This window comes from Excalfactoria chinensis, chromosome 7 (genome assembly GCF_039878825.1).
Source record: "Excalfactoria chinensis isolate bCotChi1 chromosome 7, bCotChi1.hap2, whole genome shotgun sequence".
Lineage (NCBI taxonomy): Eukaryota > Metazoa > Chordata > Aves > Galliformes > Phasianidae > Excalfactoria > Excalfactoria chinensis.
Genome location: NC_092831.1, coordinates 19136668 through 19150077, shown reverse-complemented (window position 1 = coordinate 19150077; position 13410 = coordinate 19136668). Strand labels below are relative to the sequence as shown.

The window sequence follows — 13410 nt, the reverse complement described above, 5'->3', positions numbered from 1 at the left end:
GAAGTCAAACTTAGTATTGCTGCTATGTTAAAAAGTCTTAATTGGGCTCTTTATTTTTATTTTATGCATCATCAGGCAGTAATCATGAAAAAGCAAATGAAGTGCAGCTTGAGGATTTCCATGTGTACATTTTTGTGTTTATCCTGTGTTTTCTCAAGAATTGTTTTGTGCAGCAGCATGGGATGCTATAAAAATGTACAGGGGTTGAGTGGGCGTTCTTTCAGAATTAAGCGGGAAAACTTTGTTTCAAAATCCATACTCTTTCAGCTACAACAGTATGTTTAAAACCAGTGATCTGGGGCAATTGCTTGTTTAATGTTTACCTGAAGGCTGGATTTGTGAGTTACTGTCTGTCTCAAGAGAATGTTTAATTAAATCCGTTTCAGAGCTACTGCTCTGCTGGCAATAGTAGAAAGAAATAGTTTAATAATAAGGTTGATACGTAACTTGCAGTGTTTTCATCATAAGAAGTTCTCTTGGAGAGCACAAAATTGAGCAAAATTAATGGAATGAATTAATTAAGAAAGGAGGAATGGAAATAAAAATAATAGGAGCAGAGCTTAGTAAGCGACATGGCTGCTCTGGTCAGGTTTTCTATGTGCATCGTTAGTGGGTAGTCTGCATTTGAGGAACTTGGATATCATATTTGCAAAAATGAGCAGACTTCTTTGGGATTACAATATAATTCATACTGAAAGGGACCGTAAGACATTTCTATTCCAGCTTCCTGCTCAAAGCGGGGATTAGATCTGAGACTAAGACCAAGAAACTCAGGGCTTTATGCAGTCCAACCTTGAAATCTCCAAGAAGGGAGAATGCACAGTGTCTTTCTTTAATACGTTCCAATACCAGACTGTCCTTGTGAAGGTCATGTTTTTCTTTGTATCCAGTTTACCATTTTCTCTTGCACCACTATTGTATCCTCCCAACAGACACTGTATGTGACAGGAAGTGTGAGGAGTTTCAGTAGAGAATTGTCTTCAGAAGGCTGTTGTGAGTTTTGTAAATTAGCAAAGATGAGTAATAGTGGTTTATTGAAGCGATTGTGTAGTCCAAAATAGTGAAACTGGTTTAAAAGAATACATGTAAAGAGCTTCTTTGATTAAACATGTCATAGTCTAAATCTTAAATCTTTATTTCAAAGTTTGGAGAGGTTTGTTTTTGTCTGCAAGTAATTAGTCTTAGTGCACAAGTTTTGGCAGGAGAAAATATTAATGTCTTATTTTACAGTAGTGGTTCAGTATCATTAGCATCATTACAAGTGCAAATTGTATCTAAATGCCTGGCAGTGCTTATAAACTTATTCATTATGTAATTCAGTGTTGTCACTGTAGCAGTGCTGAAGTGAAAAGCTGCTGCAGCTTAATGTTGTTTTGATGTCTGATCGTAGAGACAAGCTGAGCAAGGATGAGGGTGCTGCTTGGAGTGTGCTGCTGCTGAATGTGGCCTGCAGAAGTTGAGAAATGTGAGCAGACTGTTGCTGTTTTCTCAGTTAGATTTTTTTATACTCCTTCTGTAGGTGTGTTGAAGGAGGGAAGGTTTGTTTCTACTCTTCAGGGCACAGCTGGTTTTAAAATTATGTATGCCACCGTAATCATCTCCTTGGATGAATATGTTTTAGTGGTCTTAAATGGTCACAGCCTCTTAATGTATGTGTAAGAAGAGGGTTCTCATTTTCTTTGTAGTTGTCAAAGCTGTTTCTTAGACACTTGAAAATTGTGCTTCATTCTCTTTTTAGTATTGTGAGAGAGTTTTCTTAGTTCCATAAAGCTTCAATAACAGCTGTTATTCTACATAGAATAGACTAAGATACCACTGCAAGTACCTAAAGCCTTTCAGATGTAAAATAATAAGCAAATAAAGCTTAATTTATTATTTGAGAGTTTCCAAGTTCATTATAGTTTCTTATTAATGGTATATTAGAAGGAGACCCTCAGAGTTTCTCAAGTTGTTCTTCTTGTTGTTGCCAGGTAGCTAATTCCCTAAACTAATTATTTCAAAACCATTTGTTTTCTTACATTGCTTATCAATTACAGCAGTAGTTCTGGCCATCTGCCTTTCTGTATAAAGAATTCCAAGCGTTCATTGATTGTGTTAAAAAGTAATTCCATGGTATTTGCTTTTAGACCCAAAGTCCTTGCAAATATGCAAGTATTGAAAACAAATGGAAAAAATATAATTGTCTTCTGTAAAATATTTTCTGAACTTCGGTGTTTTTTAGTTTCAAGAATAAAAGGATTGAAGATGTCCTTTTAATAAATCTTCAATATCTTTGAATAGGTTTAAACTTCTTTTTCTTTTACAGGTGGGTACAATCTCTTATGGTCATGATTCTGCCAAGTTATCTTTTTGTCCCTGTTCTTTAGCAGAATTTACAAATTATCCTGTTTTAGACAAAATTTACACTTAATAAGAACAATTCTTTGGCCACTGAGTATCTTTATTGGAATGGCTTGCCTGTGGGTTTTTGCATGTGGGTAAAACAACAGTTTGATGTAGATCCAATACATCTCCAGCTTGCATTATTGGAGCATTGTTTAATTAGCACATGCTTTCCAGTGTTTAACTTAACATGTGTTAGTGTGAGAAGAAGAAATGGAAAATACTTTGTTTTCAACTGAATAAAGGTGTTATTCTTTTAATGTTTGGTGACCATTTCTGCTCTTCTAAACAAAGCACTGTCCTTAAGATAGGCTGTATTTAATAGAAAGAGTTGTGTACATATGAGGCTTCTGTTTTCAGAATTTTATAGAATTAAGTTATGTTACTAGATTGATCTTCTGATGGTCGCCGAAATACATTTACTACAGAGTGCTTGGTGTGAAAGGTGCAAATTACCTTTATCCAGGTAGAGACTCAATCCAGGAAGAGATTCACTTTACAGTCAGTATTTATTGGGACGCTCACCAGTTAAGCTGTTATCAATAGCCAATATTCACACAGTGCAGTAACTTAACCATGTTACATAGTTGAAGTTGGGAGGCCAGTCCCAGCTGTTTGCTCAGAAGTGGAAGGTTGTAGTGGTGGAAGGTTAGGTGGCTGTCTGGGAAGTCCTTTAGGAGGTCCATTCTTTCATGAAGTCCATATATAATACTATATATATAGATATATAGATATATAGATATATAGATATATAGATATATAGATATATAGATATATATACATATATATAGTCTTCGCTTGTACGTAGCAGCCACTAAGTTCGTGGACGTTACCTGAATCATACAGCATGTTGACATTGGTGTCCATGCACACCCCAGTGACCATGTGCAGATTTTAACTGCTTTTCTGAGTTTATCCATGGTTACAAATTCAACAGGGCTGTTTTTCTCTAGAGCTTTGTAGTCTTTCACATGCTGCTTCTGAGCGCATGCTTCTATTTTTGGTCTGTTGTATTCTTGCAGGTATTGCCCCATCTGCTCACACAGGTACTTAAAAAAAACAACTGTTCCCACAGACCCATACAGAAAAGGGTCTGCTCTAGCATTACTGTTACTGAGAAGTTATGAGTATCTGCACGAGTGCATTTTTGTCTTAAAGCTGTAACACATGGTGGTTCTCTGTCTGAAGCTACCTGTTTTTGTTGTGGTATTTTTTTTTCACTTTTTTACATAAAGTAGTATTACTTTGTCATGGGTATTTATTCTGTGGTGTTCATGTATCTACATTTATATTTATGTGTACATATATGTGTGGTTGCTGTGTATGAAGATGTTTCTGGTGAAAGAGCAGGGAAAAAACCCACCATCTCTTAAAGCTGTTGGTTCTGCTACATATGGCAAAGATGGGTGTTCCTGTGTTGGAGACTTTCTGGTGACTCTGCTAACCTCCTTGATTGTAGTAACAATGCAAGCTGCAGGTAGGAGAAAATGAAGCTGAAGCAAGTGAAGAATGGCACAATACTATTTTTTTCACTTAACTCTCAGTAGATTCAGGGCTGACGTTCTCCCCTTCTGCCTTCCTCTAACTTCTTACAGTCAAGAAGTTGGTCTCCTTTATGATTTTTTTGTGGCTCTTCTCACAGACTAAGATTTGTACAGCTGTTACATCAGATTCCTCATTTGTAAAGAAGTGTTTAATCCTGTCCTAAGAATGTGCCTCTTCCTTTTCTTTAATTCCATACTGTACTTCTGTCTTCTTAGGATGCTCATCCTTAATCTTAGGTACTTGTTCAAGTGTTATAATGCACAATTTTGCTAGATTGGTATTGATGCTAAAAAAAACCCAACAAGTAACCCATTCTTTGCTTCCTTGCTATAGTTCTGTTATTCTCCCAAATGTCAGTCACTGTGAATAGGATCTTTTAGGTCCTTTGGGGAAGAGGAGGAATGAACTAATGAATCCTGATGTCAACTCTGGCCCGTGAACTTCAGAGGGGAGAAAATTTCATTGTCTTTTCTTTTTTTTCTCCATAGCCCCCAGTTTGCCAGTCCATATACGGTTCTATAAAGCACTCAGAGGTGTATACTTATTTTCCAAGGAATGTACACAAAAAGAAACAAACAAAAAAAACAAACAAAAACCAAGGTGACTGAGACCCCAGCACTTTATGCTTCGTGTAATAACTTTGTAATAACTTGAGTTGAATTCAGAACAAATGAGAATCAATATAGCTCATGTGACGCAGGTGTGAGAAGTTCTATTTGAAACTGTCTAACAGCAGAGCAACTAAAATAGGCTAGTCTCAGGAGTGTAGCTATGTGCCCTTGACTATGGCGTTAGTGTGAAAATACCAGATACCTTGGAAAAATCCCACGTAAAGACAATCTGATGTCTGACCATATGAAAGATTTCCCAAAAAGGAAGGCATTGGTTTTGGCAAGGCATTTTTGGTTTCACTGGGTTACTCGTACTACGTTCCGGGTCATAATATGTGTTACCTGATTGCTAGGCTAAGAATTGCAATGAGTTCTGTCTACTGTCTAGTTGTAGCTAAGGAGATTCAATTCCTGTGCTAGGATCATTTTCTCTGTGTCAGGATAGCCAAATATTTTGCAAAGCATCTGTGTTGCATTCCAGGGAGTTGTAACTGCATAACACTCTATTTATAAACCATATATAAGTCAGGTATAAAGGATCATGAATTGTTTATTTCCTTTATACTAGAAAATTAACCTATTTTGTTTTTGTTTAAATATGCAAAACTAGACTGAATTTGAAATGTTCACAAGGACACCATGAAATGTTTTCTTACTTGTGGGTACGGTGGTGCAGATAGCACCCTGGGTTTCTTGGTATAAAAATATCTAACTAATAGTTAGATTTGATTGGATATTAATAGTAACCTTATCATAAATTGAGCCAAGATTGGTCGTAAAACTAAAATTACACTACAATAAATTTCATTTTAGCGATCGAAATAATTAATTTAAAGGTCTTTATTATTTATTTTAATGTACGAGTGATTGTTCCTGCTGATTCAGATGTTAGGGAACTTCTGATATGTTCTGTTAAATTATTTTCCTTTTATGATCTGAACTAATTGTGTATAACTGTATTTTACGAACTAAATGATCTTTGGTTTCTCCTCAGGAGGTGTCACTGCAGCAGACTGCACAGCCCACATCAACAATAGTTCGTCCAGCATCGCTACAGGTTCCTAACGTGCTACTTACGAGTTCTGACTCAAGTGTTATTATTCAGCAGGCAATACCATCACCAACGTCTAGTACTGTTATTACCCAGGCTCCATCCTCTAACAGACCAATAGTGTAAGTTACAGAAATATTGATGTGATGCTTTCTTACAGATTCTGAAAAGATTGCCTTGTTAACTGTCTGTTACTGTTGCTTTGGTTTTTATGCAACTTTGAGATGCTTGCATGAAAGTGGTGCTTCACTACAGGTGAAATACTATTCCATGTTCTTCACATCAAGTTCATATTTTTCATCTCTAAATGTTACATTGTAACTGTTTAGATATGTATGTATTTATACAATGTATAAGCTTGTTCTCTTCTCTGGAGAAGTTTTCTCTAATACATGCAATTCTTTTTTCAGTCCAGTTCCAGGCCCGTTTCCGCTGCTGTTACATCTTCCGAATGGACAAACCATGCCTGTTGCTATTCCTGCATCTATTACAAATTCTAATGTGCACGTCCCTGCTGCAGTTCCAGTAAGTAAGCATGATGTTATATTGATTTGAAAGTGTAGCAGGTTTGCATAAGTGCAGCATAGAACTTTAAACAGCTGTTTTGGTTTCATAGGGTAGTGGTGTCATATACTCTGTATTATGATAACATACTCAGGCTTTCTTCATTTTTATACTTTATCTGGTCAGCTTGTTAGACCTGTCACCATGGTGCCTAGTATCCCAGGAATCCCAGGGCCTTCCTCCCCACAGCCAGTGCAGTCTGAGGCTAAATTGGTAAGTGAAAAACTCCATTATTCCTCGAGTAGACTAACTTGAGAAATTGATTAAATTTTGTTGCTTTTTAGCTTTCGTTTGTTAGTAGAAAATCTGCAACTACAAATGTAATGAAAGCCAACGATAGCTGCATCTGGATTATAATTATTTTGAATTCCAGTTTATGTCATTCTTTTAAATGGTCTTCAAATGAACGCTTTCTTGTTTCTTGTGTTGGAGGATAAGAGATGCTAGTAGTTAAAAGAAAGACAGGTATAGTAGCTTGGCAATGGTGAACATCACCTTCAGAGAAGCAGAATATGGTTCCTCCTAAAAGATGTGATGTTTCTTGTTTGTTTTTTTTTTTTTTTTTTTTTAAAAAAAAAAAGGACCAGGGAAAGTAAGTGTTTCATTTTCAGAATCTCAAATATAGTCCAATTGACTTTTTTTTTTTTTTTTTTTGTAATCTGCATTAATGACATACTTTAAAAGTTGTATTGTGTGTTTTCTTGTTGTGTGTGGGCTGTTTTGTTACGGGGATACTATATGGGGAAATTGTGAGTAAAACAGGCAAAGATTTAAAAAGAAAAGTAAGTCAGTAATGAAGTTATGTGGTGGTAGTTTGAATTAAGTTAAAAACCATCAGTTGCTTTGCTGTATTTGCTGGCTTTTTCTTATTGCCCCAACTATCTCAAAAAACATATTACTAAAAATAATCAACCCACTTATGTAGGTATCAACAGAAATGTCAGTTGCTTTTGTCTTGTGAAGTAGTGTTCCTCTTTTGAGGAACTAAAGAAGAATCAAGAACACCTGCTAGTTGTTTTTGGGTTTGTTTGCTTTTGTATGTTGTACAGCAATGTTGTTGAGTGGGAGGATTATCTCAAAATTCTTTGTCTTATTTATCTTCACCTTTTCTTACCCATTTTCTCTTCCCAAACTTTTCCTAATTCTGTCAGGTTATCCTTTCGTTTTCAGTAAAACAGTGTAGAGAAGGACAGAAAGGTTGAAAGTCTCTTTCTGTGCAGCCTTATCCCTCTAGGAATGGAATCGTGGAATCATAAAATTGTTTGGCTGGGAAGGGATCTTAAGGCCCATCCAGTTCAAAAAGTGGGCAGGATTGCTACTCACCAGATCAGAGCCCAGGCTCATATCTGACCTGGCCTTGAACACCTCTAGGGAGGCAGAACCACTCCGGGCAGCCTCTTGTACCACCCTCTCAGTAAAGAATTTCTTCCTAACATCTAACCTAAGTCTGTCCTCTTTCTGGTTAAAAGAATTTGTCCTTATCATATCAGACTATGTAAAAAGTTGCTCTCCCTCTGTTTATAAGCTCCCTTTAGTAACTTTTAAATACTCTTCTACATGCTGGAGTCCAACTCCCTCAACCTTTCTTCAAAGGAAAGGTGCTGTAGCCCTCTGTTAATCTTTGTGTCCTATTCTCGACCTGCTTCAACAGCTTTGCTTCTTTCTTGTGCTGGGGTCTTCGGGCCTGCTAATAACTTCAGTGTAAACAGGTCTGATAGGATGAAATTTATCTTAAGTACAGGAGAGAAGAAGGTAAAAAAGTGAAAATGAAATCTGTTTTACCCCACAGGTATTACATATTTATAGTTATTAGGAGACTTGTGTTAAGTTTTGCTTTGTGAAATAAGGATAAATTATTACCTAATCTGTATTTCTTGTTGTTGGGCAGGAAATTAGGTTCTTAAGCAGATTACTCTTGAGCGATCTCTCCTTATGAATCTTAAAAGCAGGGGAGATAATACACGTATGTAGTGAAGATTTTGATCTCACACTGAAAGAAGCAGTCACTTGCATGCAAAGAAAAACAAAGATCATTAGACTTAAAATTTAACAGTCTCATTAGTCTTCTCGTTAGAATTTAGCTAATATATGCACTCCCATGATTGCCTATCTTTTTTCTTAAATGAGACTGTAAAAAGTATATTTGCAGTTATTTCTTCTTTCTTGTTTCCTAATACAAAGCATGAGCAGAATTCAAGAATATCAGAATTACGTATATTTCTTATGCTCATTTACTTTTATATAGTGCCTATTCACAAAAATAAAAACCTTAATTTCTTATCGTTCCTCAAGTAAAAGCAACTTAATGAGAATTTTAACATTGATGCAGAAAAGCTTCCAAGAGGAAGACTAACTCTCTGTGCCATGTGATGCATTATTGACAGATCTGTTATGGTTTATTAACTGTAACGTTCCATTTGATTTTAAAAATCCAAACCTTTTGTGATGCCAAGTACTTTCTTTTAATTTTTTCTTGTATCTCTTGAAAAATATTTTTGCTTGCCACAGACCAAATTCTTCACAGGTATAGTATCAGCTTTATTTTTCATTTGTGTTCTGGTCTAAGCCACAAGAATTCTTAAACACCTATTTTTACAACTACTTGTTTTCTTTTTACTTTATTGGCAGTTCTCTTGAAAGGTGAAATATAAGCTGTTACATTGAGTTAAACTGAATAACTGATCAAATGATGTGTGTTTCATGTACTTAACAGTAGGCTGCAATTTATTGACTTAGTGGTATGTTTAAATAAGCAGAAGACAGGGAACAGTTCCTGCACCTTTTCTGTACCATATCCGCTTCTCTGGGATGAAGCTCATCAGCCTGATACTCTTACTGCATTTTATATGGAATATTGAATGAAGGGAGGACAGCTGTGATGTTGCTCTCTCAGCAATCAGGGCATAGGAGTCAGGTTTTTTTATAGTTAAGATCTTTGCAATTCTCTTGTCTGTTGTTTTTTATTTTATTTTATTTTATTTTTAAATTATTTATTAGTTGGGGATTTTGTTCTTTACAGAAGAACTTTGCAGTCTTAGATATTTTTTTCATACTGCATTATAAAATGTAGGTTCAGAATATATAGTAAATATATTTAAAAAAATGAATGCTCAGATAGCTTCCTCACACTGTATCTACTCTGCAGTTATTAAGGTAAGTTTCATAATGTATGAGTTACAAAAGGGGGAAGTTCATGCGTTTAATGCAACTCCAAGGGGTTTTGTCATGCAGGCTTTTGGCCATAATTGTTTATATCTTATTTCTATTTAAAGACCACTTTCCTAATGCAGTAGACAGCATTTTTTCTACTGTCCATATGTATGACAGTACTATTTCAAGGTATTCTTAAGACAGATCTAATTGCTTAAGATGTACGGGATAAAATTCTTGAAGACATGTTAGAAGCAGCTTTTTCACTTGAAGATGTGATAGCCTTGTAGCGCAGAACTACACCAGGTACAGAGCTGTCTTGTGAAGCAGACACAACTCTGTATGTTTCAGATTAAACACTTGGCACAAAGCAAGGTGGGAACCAGACACTTCCCTTTGGTTGTACTTTGTGCCTTTCTTAACAGAGGTCATTTCTGCCAAATCATATATACAACATCATACATTTATTTATATAAAATCATGAGTGAACTACAGTAAAAACAAATTGAGTTTCTGATTTCTAGAAGCTAAAGGCTAATATAACTTGCAGAAATCTTGTTTCATACTGGGCATAGGATGCCTTCCCGGAGCACAGTTAAGGTTTTCCTTCAGCTGTCCTAGGAGTTTATAAGCCTTAAGAGACCTAAATATAGTTGCTGAGTAACTCCCCCACTCCACCCCAAAAATGGACAGCTTTTTGAAGTCATTTTCTAAGTGGACTCTCTTCATTTGTATTACAGTGTCCCAGCTTAGTGCACCGTAATCTGAACTATGTTTGATGAAGTTTTCAAACTGATATCAGAATGACGGTTTTGATTTTTCATGTGAAGAGTGTTATTGAGTCACCACTTTGAGAACACTGTTTTCTCTTTGTTAAAGTTGCTGGATGTTAAATAATCCCATGAATTCTATGGAGAGGCAGCCACACATGCAGGTTCACTGAGCATAATAGCAAACAGTAGAAAATCAACTGCAAATAATACAACTCCAAAGCAGATAAGATAAAAGCCATGAGACAAAAATATTATACTGTCTGTGTAAAGATCCACATTCTTACAGTCGGTGATCTTGTTGCATACTGTTCTCAACTCAAACAGCTAAAATTTAGTGGAGGATGAATGTGTTAAGTACAGTCTTATGTGCCTGCTTCATCACTGAAACCCATACAATATTAGATATACAGTGCTATGTATGTTTCAGTTCTATGGGATAATTGTGTGCAGTTGGATTGCATTTTTATTTTATTGTATGTTTTTAAACTACTGTAGCAAACACGTGTTCCATTCATACCTGTAACAGGCACTGTTACTGCAGCTTTGAATATGATTGGAAACTGTAACTCTTGTTGCTTGCAGAATTGATTGAAATATGACTAGAGATTTCATTCAAGCACAACCTTTTGTCTTCTGCTGGTATTCTTTTGAATGTATCCTTGTAAATGTACTGGGAGTGATGGTAGGAATGGAAATGGGTTTCAGATTTCTGGAGCACACTTAATGTAAATTGTTCTCTTTTATGGCATGATTTCATATTATGCTGAGGAAACAAAATGCTACATAGTTTAGTAAAATCAAATGTACGGATTAGTCTTGTAATATTTTGGTGAGGGTTAGAATTAGATGTAATAGCTCTTACAGAAGCAAACAAGATTCTTAGGTAAAGGGTGCTCAGGAGTTTCCAAGATGGCGTTTAAAGGTTCCTTCCAACGCAAGCCATTCTATGAAAGGAATTCATAATTCTGAGTACTGCACAGTTGCTTCTGATCTGTTTTTGAAAAGATCTGAAACTGTATGACTTCAGAAATTAAATCTGAGCCATGAGCTGTTCCTAGCTGTAATGCATCCTGTTTTCCAAAGCGTTTAGATGGTAGCTGCAAACGTAATGTTCATACCCTTCTGCATGGGTTGCAGAAGTTTGTTAGTGAAAGAAAAGTTGTTAATGATCCCCCTGCGTCCCCATGTAAAATCTTTTGTCACAAACTGAGGAATACCTCGCACACAGTGGGCAGCCAGTGGGCTTTCTGCAGGAGGTTTCTACTGAGAATTGACAGGGCAGCTTGGCAAATGTTCAGAAGCCTGCATTAACTTGCTTGAGCCCGGCATGGGACCCTGTGTTCAGCAGAATTCTTCTGACCTGTCTCTCTGCATGCCGAGCTAATCAGCAAACACCTAATGAGCCTACTCTAAAGAAACAGACCTTCTCACAACCTACTTCATTTTCATATGTTCTCTGGGGGTGGAGAGACAAGTCTTCATAAGGACTGATGATGCTGCAAAGACCACAATAATGATAATTAACTTGCTGAATTTAGAAGATTATGCTGTTAATTAGTTGCAAAATAAAGATAAGTAATAGAGCGGCAGATGGTAGGAAAACACCCAGGAGAAGGAGGGTTATTACTCTGATGAGCTTTTGTGGCAGATATGAAATATGGATCTGAGTTTTTCATGAGTTGTTTCTGGAGAATATTATCTTGTTTCCATGAGCTCTTGATGGAATGATCTGGTCCTACCAAATTTTGACAAATGCGGCGAGGGTTTGTTTTCAAAGATACACACGAACAAGAAAACCTTGCTAATCAAGACTTTTAAAGCTATTAAACTATTTTAAAGTACCACTTCTAGGTTGCCCCTAATAAACAAAAAAAATGTTAATCCCAGTTTTTTATTGAATTCCTCCACATAATAATGCTGATGTATATTTATGCTAATATTTGTTTCAATATACTGGATTTTTCAAACAGAGATTCCCAAGATTCCCATAGTGTTTGATGTCTCACTACTCACAGGAAGTGCAACATCCGCACAGTATTTTGTTCCAGCATTGCCTTCTGAGATATGAAATGCTTAAATTGGATATCCTTGGGAGAATGCGTAATAATACTTTTCACATGGTTTCTCACTTTTTCGATAGTTTTAATTGTAACCATTGTTTCAACTTTGAAACTGCGATACAAAGCTAAAGCTGATGATCTTGCATTTCTTTTCCCAAAAGCCTCTAATTTGATTTAACAATGTAATTTTTGAAAGAAGTTTATTTGCTTACAAACATACAGAATAATAATATTTGAATGTTAGCATTACATAGAAAGCACTCCTTTATTCATATATCCCTATGCTTATATGCTTTATAAGTAGTGCTTTGGTATTTACTTCACTTTCACCATTTTCAAACTAAATGGACAACATACTAATGTAATAGCATTAACTTTTAATTTAACTTAGTAAATATGCCTGTAACACAGGAATGAAGAGTTAAAATTTGAACCTGGATGATAGTAAGTTATTTGCATTATACGAGAAAAACAGCAAAAAACAAACAACAAAAGTCAAAATCCACCCAAATACTAATTTTTTTAATATCCCAAATTTTCTAAATGTAGTTTGTCTTGCACTATAGAAGTAGAATGGCTAAATGAAAGTTACTTAAATAGCTGGCTTTATGCAAACACTACAAAGCATTTCTCACAGCTCAGTTTTTTGTTGGTTTGTTTTCTGGTTTTTGTTGTGGTGGATACTTACATCAAAGTTTGTTCATACAGCCACAAGCAGAATTAACAGGCACGCTGACCATCCACATACTATTTAAGTGTTTATGCTGCACTGACATAAACATTAGAATTTAGCTTGTTGTATTGAACTTGTATATCCAGACAATTAAGTTGGATGAAATCTAATCACAGTGGAAGAGGAGAATGGGTAAGTTGCTGCGTTGTGGTTGAGTCATTATTGATGTTAACACATGGAACAGTTTGCCCAGCAAAGCTGTGAATGCCCCATCTCTAGAGATGTGCAAGGTCAGGTTGGATGGGGCCCTTGGTATCTTGATCTAGTGGTTTGATGAAAGAAACTGGTGGTTAGAGGCTACGATCAACTATATGGAGGATCAATTTGCCATATCACAAAGATTTTTTTTGCAATTTTGGCAGAAGTGGATCTGCAATCTGTTACTTAAATGTAAAACAGGAGCAGGGAATCCTGTCAAGGGTGTATTCCAGTGGCTTAATCCTAAGAAGCATTGTATACCGTACAATAGCTGATATGGAGTATCTGTCTGCATGAATGGACGCAAAATCCTTTGCTTTATTGGGCTGACCAAATGCAGCGT

General features: G+C 36.1%; 1 protein-coding gene across 6 annotated transcripts in view; it reads left to right on the top strand.

Annotated features, from left to right (window-relative positions):
• The window catches only part of ATF2 (activating transcription factor 2), a 45590-nt gene that overhangs the window by 15326 nt on the left and 16854 nt on the right, over positions 1–13410 (top strand). For all 6 annotated transcript variants that reach the window (XM_072341840.1, XM_072341837.1, XM_072341839.1 and 3 more), the window contains 3 exons: positions 5533–5711; positions 6000–6114; positions 6280–6366. In XM_072341840.1, the coding sequence (XP_072197941.1) occupies positions 5533–5711; positions 6000–6114; positions 6280–6366 (381 nt within the window). The remainder of the gene's footprint in view (positions 1–5532; positions 5712–5999; positions 6115–6279; positions 6367–13410) is intronic.